This window comes from Gobius niger (assembly GCF_951799975.1).
Source record: "Gobius niger genome assembly, chromosome: 22".
Classification (NCBI taxonomy): Eukaryota; Metazoa; Chordata; class Actinopteri; order Gobiiformes; family Gobiidae; genus Gobius; species Gobius niger.
Window position 1 is genome coordinate 13892090 of NC_136873.1, and position 9672 is coordinate 13901761.

General features: G+C 36.3%; 1 protein-coding gene across 1 annotated transcript; it reads right to left on the reverse strand.

Annotated features, from left to right (window-relative positions):
* Nucleotides 1–702: 702 nt before the first annotated feature.
* fitm2 (fat storage inducing transmembrane protein 2) lies at nucleotides 703–9123 on the reverse strand (the record flags this gene model as incomplete). Its single annotated transcript, XM_079581122.1, has 3 exons — nucleotides 8934–9123; nucleotides 5582–5848; nucleotides 703–1054 (listed from the first exon to the last, which is right to left on the reverse strand). Exons 1-3 carry the CDS (start codon nucleotides 9098–9100, stop codon nucleotides 703–705), a joined length of 786 nt encoding a protein of 261 aa, XP_079437248.1. The 5' UTR covers nucleotides 9101–9123.
* Nucleotides 9124–9672: the final 549 nt, after the last annotated feature.

The window sequence follows — 9672 nt, forward strand, 5'->3', positions numbered from 1 at the left end:
ATTTCTGTTTAGTTTTAAAATAAGCTGTTTTTTAGTGGAAAAATTTGTAAAAATGTAATTTTCGCCTCATTTTTTGACATTCAAAACTCAATAAATGGGGCTTAAGGGATTAAATAATAAAAAATCCCTCTGAAAAAATCTTCCAAATATTGTTCAGTCCAAGGCTGGAAAATGTGAAGTCTTTAGGTCCGACTGACGTGGACATAGTGTCGCCACAATGACAGAAAAATGTGTTTTGAGAAAAAGGCCCTTGAAATTGTGTTCTCCCATATAAGTCTATGGGGGAACATTGAATCAGCGCAATATTTAAACATGTTATTGTGAAGATTTGGCATATTTTTTGTTTCCGGGTGAAAGCTTGTATGTTCAGAGACCAATTTGGCCCAAAACCTGAAAACTGAAAAAATTGAGTTTTGCCTGCAGTGTCTCCCCTTAAGGTAAACACGTTATTTAGTACTGCTTTAATTTATCTTATTTTAAACAAATGAAAGCCTCTTCCACTACCGCTTATTTCAAGACCGTCAAAACCTTCTAAAAATCAGCATAAAATGGTTAAAGCACATTTTAAACTGAGATAAAATGTGAGGACTCAAAAGCACGGACAGCAATAAATAGATAGACTCTACTTTAAACAAAACGGAAAACTACAGACGGCCTTGAACGCACCCCTTTAGTCCCACGCACCTCAGTCCGCAGCGCTCCTCACGGGTGTTGCTTTTGCGCCCGGGCGTGCGGCGTCAGCGGCGGCGGCGGGAGCCCGGGCGACAGCGGGCTCCGGTACCAGAGCCGATACGTGGCGTACCAGCCCAGCAGCCCGCACAGCGTCCCCAGCAGCTTGTCCAGGGGGCTGTGGAAGTACACGGACGTGCAGCAGAACATCCACAGCCACAGCAGCATCAGCCCGTTCAGCGCCGCGTACAGCACGCGCAGCACCAGGCACGGGAAGGCGGACAGGCTCGCCGGCCTCACGCTGGCCATCGGCGCCGTCTCCTCCATGATGAAGAGCGCCGAGAACGTGAGGATGAAGGAGTGTCCGGAGATGTCGTAGCCGAACCTGAAGGCATTTGGTAGGTTTAGGTTTCACATTCAAGTTTTCAGATCAAAAAACAAACTACCAAAGAATTTGCGCTGGATCTTAAAGCCTTAAAATATCTACACTGCAAAAAGTAATTAACTAGATCAGTATAAACATCTCAATTTGAGCACAATAATCCAAATTTGAGCTGTTTTGACGAGTTAAGAAGTTGTTGGGCATTTGTCCCAGATTATTTCACTTGTTCTGAGATGTTTCTGACTCGTTTCGATACATTTCGTCCTTATTTCAGGTCATTTTCTTTGCCAATGGGGAAAGAAAAATGGTCTTATCTCATTGGCAATTTTACTTTCTTATTTCAAGCGAGATTTACCCTAGAACTGGTCTGAAATGTCCTCAAACAAGCAAAGTAAACTTGGTCCGATCAGGAAAAGTGTCTAAATGAGTGAAAACCGCTCAAAACAAGATATATTTCCTCAATTCAAGTCATTTAAGCCAATGCTTGATATTTACTTTTTGCAGTGTATTATGGTCTAAATCAGGGGGGCCCAAACTTTTTGTCTCTGAGGGCCAAAATCAAAAAGTGCCTCTGAGTCGCGGGCCAAACACGGCGACGTCAAGTGCGAAAAACACATAGAACTGCAAATTATAAAGTCACTTTATTTTATTTTTTCGATAGCCTACATTTGCTTTGGTTTTTATCCATGTAAATAACATGCTATATTAAAACAAATGGTAACTATGGCAAAAGCCTCATTTTAGTAGGAAAAAAATCAACCATTGTAACAATTTAGTGCAAAAAAAAAACCTGTATCAACAGCACCTACAGTAACTTAACTCAAAGAAAATTCCACATTAGATTGTTTTGAAAGTGTCAGTTCAGCATCAATTCTTTTATAAGTAAATGTTTAATATATACTGTTGTCGACGTCAACAACCTTTGCAATAAAAAGTTGAAAAACTGTGAAAGTTGATGCTAAAACGCTCTGTGATTGATAAATACCAAGACACCACAACAGTGTTTCCTTAACTTTGTGAAAGGAGTGAAACAGCGCCCCCGATTTGACGCTGGTGGTCAAAAAGTGTACTGCATCCACATTTACCTTTGAGAATGAATGGCTTTATTTTTCTTTAAGAGACAACCTTTGAACTCCCACAGTGGCCTATACAGCTGCTACCGTATATGACCAATATTTCCCCCTTATTTTTGTGTTTGTATTATTATTATTAGATTTAAATTGATTAAAAAAACATTAGCTCACATTTTTGAAATTTGATAAATCTGACTAATCACAGTTAATTTGGAATCCTTTTTTTTTTTTTACAATAATATTTAAACAATAGGCACAAGTTATCAACTAACTTTGCCAAATAATTCAATTCAAATGAAAATTGAAGTTGAATTAAACTCTAGGCATTTTGGTCGGGTCGCTGCATGTTAATGAACATACATGGGTCTCATGCATGTAAACAAGCCACACCGGATTGTAGACCTGGGCTAATTTCCATCCGTCGTCCCCCATGTGCGCTCCAAAACATCCTGGCCTATTGTGCATGTTTTTAGTGGTGGGGAAACCGGAGTACCCGGAGGAAACCTACGCAGACACGGGGAGAACATGCAAACTCCACACAGAAAGTGCCCCGTCCTGGTGGGAATCGAACCCGAGACCTTCTACACTGCAAAAAGTAAATATCAAGCATTGGCTTAAATGACTGGAATTGAGGAAATGTTTCTTGTTTTGAGCAGTTTTCACTCATTTAGACACTTTTCCTGATCGGACCAAGTTTACTTTGCTGGTTTGAGGACATTTCAGACCAGTTCTAGGGTAAATCTCGCTTGAAATAAGAAAGTAAAATTGCCAATGAGATAAGACCGATTTTCTTTCCCCATTGGCAAAGAAAATGACCTGAAATAAGGACGAAATGTATCGAAACGAGTCAGAAACATCTCAGAACAAGTGAAATAATCTAGGACAAATGCCCAACAACTTCTTAACTAGTCAAAACAACTAAAATTTGGATTATTATGCTCAAATTGAGATGTTTATACTGATCTAGTTAAACACTTTTTGCAGTGTAGCAGCGAAGCACGAGCGCTAACCGCTACGCTACGCTACAAAACATTTCATTTGGCGCAACTCCCTTTAGCTGCAGACTTTAATTTCGGACTCATAAAAGACTTAGGTTTCTTTTTGTTTTGGAATCTGCTGATTTTTGGCGAGCTCCGTCTGAAGCACCTACTAATAAAATCATGCCCCTCATTCAGCGCCCCCTGCTGTCGAAGTTCAACACGTTTAGAAGCTTCATAAACAGGATTACAGACGAGACATGTGCAGGTGCAAATCAGCTTCGGCCTGAGCAAAACCCACATTAGGTCACCTCCATTAGATACATTTCTATGATTGAAACCTTTACTATAATAATAAATGTTTAACTACAGGCTGTTTGAGAGATGATGGTTTGTGAGTGGAAACTGCAGTGCAAAAAGTGGATTCTAAGCAAGTAAAAAATGTCTTACTTTAAGAAATAAGTTCTCATTTTTTCCCTAAAAAGTAATAATTTCTTGCCTAGCAAAGTAAGAAAAAAAATCTTGTTTTAGGAAATAAAATCTAGCCATTTCGATATATTTGCTAAAAACATGCTAATCTTTCTTGTTGTTCTTGTTCTTGTTGTTTCTTGTCTTTCTCCCCGTGTCTACCACTAAAAACATGTACAATAGGTGAATCCTCCAGCCAGGTGATTCTGACCGTCAGCCTGGCTCCACATCATGGAGGCGGGTCCCCGGGCGTGGGCAATATTTTCCTTAAATATTAGTATTTATTAAGAACATTTTGCTGAAAAATGTGTGTCACTTAGAACATTTTGCTTAAATCAAGCAACATTTAAGTAAAATATCCCACAATTTTTCACTAAATAAGAAAGTTTTCCTTAAATTAATCCATTTTCTGAGGACATTTTGCTTAATTCCAGCTTTATTTGCTTAAATTTAGTGTTTCTTTCTTGTTTTATGATGAGAAAAATATTCTAGAAATAAGAATTCTCATCAAGAAAAAAATGCTGACCCCATTGGCAGAATTTTTTCCTTAAAACAAGACAAACTGTCTTATTTTAAGATTTTTTTCCCTTGTTTTTAGAAGGGTACTTTTTGCCGTGTGCAGGACAAAAGCATAAATCTGAGCATCTGCTGCTTTTTGTAAAGTAGTTTAGTGAAAGTTTTTGCATATGCGATCTTTATCTTACTCATACATCCGCTCACATCCCCACATCAGCAGCCAATCTGCGCTGGTCCATGAGAGACATATTTAAGTTGAGGCCCTGACATGAGCGCGGCACCCAGAGGACCTGGTCATGACCTGGTGAGGACCAGTCGGCGATCAGGAAGCAACACACTGCAAAAAGTAGATTCTAAGCAAGCAAAAAATGTCTTACTTTAAGAAATAAGTTCTTAAATTTTCAATAAAAAGTAATAATGTCTTGCCTAGCAAAGTTTTCTTGAGTAAAAAAAATATTTTTTTAGGAAATAAAATCTAACCATTTCTTGTTCAGATATATTTGCTAAAAAACATACACATTTTTTTTGTAACAAGAAAGAAAAACTTTTTGAATCTTCTTCAGTTTTAGACAAAGAAAAACTAAGATCACAACAACTCTTAATGTAAGAACTGATTCTCACAGAGAGATAATACATTCCATTCAAGTGGGGGCTCGGTGGCACAGCGGTTAGAGCCTCAGCTTCACAGCTCGAAAGGTCCTGGGTTCGATTCCCAGCCAGGTGATTCTGACCATCAGCCTGGCTCCACATCATGGAGACGGGTCTCTGGGCAATATTTTCCTTAAATATTAGTATTTATTAAGAACATTTTGCTCAAAAATGTGTGTAATTTAGAACATTTTACTTAAATCAAGCAACATTTAAGTAAAATACCCCACAATTTTTCACTAAATAAGAAAGTTTTCCTTAAATTATTCCATTTTCTTGGTACATTTTGCTTCATTCTAGATATGTATTTGCTCAAATTTAGTGTTTCTTTCTTGTTTTATGATGAGAAAAATATTCTAGAAATAAGAATTCTTAGCAAGAAAAAAATGCTGACCCCATTGGCAGAATTTTTTCCTTAAAACAAGACAAAATATCTTTTTTTAAAGACTTTTTCCCTGGTTTTTAGTAGGGTACTTTTTGCAGTGCATGATACGGGAGTGATTGAAACCAAAGTGTATGATGCACTTCATCTGTGTTAAAGGGACTATACAGAGTTTAAAAATGTTAAAATTATGTATTTTCCTCCCCCTACATGATCCAGCCATGTCCTAATGTGTAGAATGAGCTCTAAAATCCTGCACTGTCACTCAAAAAGGTGTTAATTCGGGTCCGAAGTGCCGTCATGCATGAGCTTAATAGAGAAGGTGCAGTTACACGTATGACCTGAGGTGGCAGTAGTGAGTATAAAATGGCGAAATTGCATCTAGCCCCCACAATGAATGAGTTATTATTCTGACCCCAATCATAGTTGATCTTTTATTGTTAATCTATGCAAATGAATGTCAGACCAGTGGAAGCCGGCGCGTCTGCAGGCCACTTTGGAGATGAATCCGTCCTCGATGGCGTCCATGGCGACGGTCTGGAAGCAGGCGCCCGTCGCGTCCTCGATGTAGAAGAAGGCTTCGGTGAAGACGTACCAGATGGCGGTGGCGACGGGGAGGGCGAGCAGCCGGCGCGTCAGGAAGGACACGTCCCGGCTGAAGCAGGAGTTGGACAGGAGTATGAAGGGGGAGAGGAGCAGCAGCGTCCAGCCCCACGAGACTTTGACGAAATACCTGGACGACACGGACGGAATGAGAACGATATTGGAGTAGGGCTGTGCAATTGATCGAAATTCGATTACGATTTCGATTACAACAGTAAACGATTACAAAATTAGCATAATCGCAAAAAATCGATAATTTTTTTCCCCCCTTTTTTTCACATTTTATATTTTTCACATTTTATTTTATTTTTTTTCAAATTTTAAAATTTTGGATTTTTGTCTTTTTTTTGCAGGATTTTTGTCTTTTTTTGCTGGATTTTTGTCACTTTTTGCTGGATTTTTGTCTTTTTTTGCTGGATTTTTGTCACTTTTTTGCTGGATTTTTGTCACTTTTTCTCTGGATTTTTTTCACTTTTTTGATGGATTTTTGTAATTTTTTTTACTGGATTTTTGTCTTTTTTTACTGGATTTTTGTCACTTTTTTTGCTGGATTTTTGTCACTTTTTTGCTGGATTTTTGTAATTTTTTTTGCTGGATTTTTGTCTTTTTTTACTGGATTTTTGTCTTTTTTTACTGGATTTTTGTCACTTTTTTTGATGGATTTTTGTCACTTTTTTGCTGGATTTTTGTAATTTTTTTTGCTGGATTTTTCTCTTTTTTTACTGGATTTTTGTCACTTTTTTGATGGATTTTTGTCACTTTTTTGATGGATTTTTCTCTTTTTTTACTGGATTTTTGTCACTTTTTTTGCTGGATTTTTGTCTTTTTTTACTGTATTTTTGTCTTTTTTTACTGTATTTTTGTCACTTTCTTTGATGGATTTTTGTCACTTTTTTTGATGGATTTTTGTCACTTTTTTGCTGGATTTTTGTCACTTTTTTGCTGGATTTTTGTAATTTTTTTGATGGATTTTTGTCTTTTTTTACTGGATTTTTGTCACTTTTTTTGATGGATTTTTGTCACTTTTTTGCTGGATTTTTCTCTTTTTTTACTGGATTTTTGTCACTTTTTTTGCTGGATTTTTGTCACTTTTTTGATGGATTTTTGTAATTTTTTTGCTGGATTTTTGTCTTTTTTTACTGGATTTTTGTCTTTTTTTACTGGATTTTTGTCACTTTTTTTGATGGATTTTTGTCACTTTTTTTGATGGATTTTTGTCACTTTTTTGCTGGATTTTTGTCACTTTTTTGCTGGATTTTTGTAATTTTTTGATGGATTTTTGTCTTTTTTTACTGGATTTTTGTCACTTTTTTTTGATGGATTTTTGTCACTTTTTTGCTGGATTTTTGTCACTTTTTTGATGGATTTTTGTCACTTTTTTGATGGATTTTTTTAAAGGCAACAAATAATCGTTATTATCGAGCAGCCCTATATTGGAGTATTTACCATTGTGTAAATACTTGAAAAAACAGAAAGACCTCACAGGGAAGGAAAGGAGGAAAGGACTTTAATTGTATTCAGCTCCTTTCACAGATCTATACCAACTCCCACTGGGATTTTGAGAGAAAGTCTAAGTAATGGCTGAGGCTTGTCACCATCTGCTGCTGCTTATCTAGACATTGCTTCTGTTTGGACGCCATGTTGTTTTTTGTTTCATTGTTCTATTGTTTGTTCAGTCCTGTGAGGCACCTTGATTGATTACACACACACACATCTACGTTAATGGACTCTCCGACCACCGCAGTGTTCTGATGGTTATGCTCTTACCACCCGCCTTAAGTGAGCGCTTTTTCTACAGTTCAGCTTTACCTAAATCAAAAAGGTTACAGCCTGTAAGACAGATAACGCCTCATTTAAAAGCTGAGAGCCACAAAGCTGATTTTGCGTTGTTGCCGTCGTTATTTTCATGCTCTGTTTCATGTTATTTTTGCCACTCTTTTATCGCTCTTTTGTCGCTTTTTGTCAGATTTTTGTAAGATTTTTGTCTGATTTTTGTCTGATTTTTGTCTGATTTTTGTCTGATTTTTGCGAGATTTTTGTCCGATTTTTGTTACATTTTTGTAAGACTTTTGTTACATTTTTTCAGATTTTTGTTACATTTTTTGTCAGATTTTTGTTATATTTTTGTTATATTTTTGTTATATTTTTTCAGATTTTTGTCAGATTTTTCTCAGATTTTTGTCAGATTTCTGTCAGATTTTTGTTACATTTTTGTCAGACCTTTGTAATATTTTTTCAGATTTTTGTTATTTTTTTGTCATATTTTTGTCATATTTTTTGTCATATTTTTGTTATATTTTTGTCATATTTTTGTCAGACTTTTGTTATATTTTTTCAGATTTTTGTCAGATTTTTCACACATTTTTGCCAGATTTCAGTCAGATTTTTGCTACATTTTTGTCAGACCTTTGTAATATTTTTGTCAGATTTTTGTTATATTTTTGTCAGATTTTTGTTATATTTTTGTCAGATTTTTGTCAGATTTTTCTCACATTTTTGTCAGATTTTTGTCAGATTTTTCTCACATTTTTGTCAGATTTTTGTCAGATTTTTCTCACATTTTTGTCAGATTTTTGTTATATTTTTTCAGATTTTTGTTATATTTTTTGTTAGATTTTTCACACATTTTTGCCAGATTTCTGTCAGATTTTTGCTACATTTTTGTCAGACCTTTGTAATATTTTGGTCAGATTTTTGTTATATTTTTGTCAGATTTTTCTCACATTTTTGTCAGATTTTTGTCAGATTTTTCTCACATTTTTCTCACATTTTTGTTATATTTTTTCAGATTTTTGTTATATTTTTGTCGTATTTTTGCTAGATTTTTGTCATATTTTTGTTATATTTTTGTCAGATTTTTCTCACATTTTGGTCAGATTTTTCTCACATTTTTGTCAATCCAAAAACAAAAAAAAACATCACAAATTAACCTCACATTCCTGACATTGTAATTCATTCAGAACAAAAGGCACAGCCCTGATCTGAGAAATGGGAGGAGAACAGTACAATCGTGTGTCATTATGCAGCCATTAGAACGCAGTAAGTTGAATTAATTTCGTAACTGACGCAAACGTACACGTATCAGTATTTACTGTCACCATCCCTCTCTGTAAATCCACAATAAACACAGATATAAAAGTATCCAAGAGTTTGTCAGTTACGAGGATGACAGCTCGTTAGCAAAGTTAGCTCCCAACACACACAACTGCACTTACAAGTTGAGGATGTTCCTGCTGCTGCTGAAATACGTGTCCGGCACGAGCTGCAGCTCCTTCAGCAACGAACCCGCGACGGAGACGATTAAAAACGTCCAGGGAAAGTATCGCCTGGAGCCCGGACTCCTCCAGAAAGACAACAGTTTGTTCACAATGACCTGCTCCATGTTTGACACCGCTCTGACGGGGATCCCTGTGACGACACGAGCGCGCTCAGCCAATCAGGAGCGTCCGTTCAGAGCCACTTCCGTGTTTTCGGTGTGGCGGCGGAAGTGGCGCCCTCTAGCGTGCCACCCTTGAAGTTAACCATTTAATAAATATAAAAATGAATATATTTTTATTCATACAAGCTGTTTCTAATCTCCTATTTTGACATTTCTTTTGATAATTTTTTTTATGCCGTTTTTGTCACTTTTTTGTTGCTCTTTTGTGGCGTTTTTGTTGTTTTCTCGTCAGATTTTTGTCACCTTTTCATCACTTTTTTTGTCATGTTTTTGTAGCGTTTTCTTCTCGTTTTCAATGCTTTTAGATTTGGGTAAAGCAAAACTGGAGAAATGCGCTCCATTACGAGGTTAAGGTATTCTATCCACACTTTTTTCAACAAACTGAAATAATAAGCTAACATAACCTAGCATAAATATTTTTTCAATTTAAACATAAAAAGACAAAATTGTGTGTGCGTTTTTTTTAATTTGTGAATTATTTGTTCCCATATGCAAATAAGTCCTCTGCATTTGAT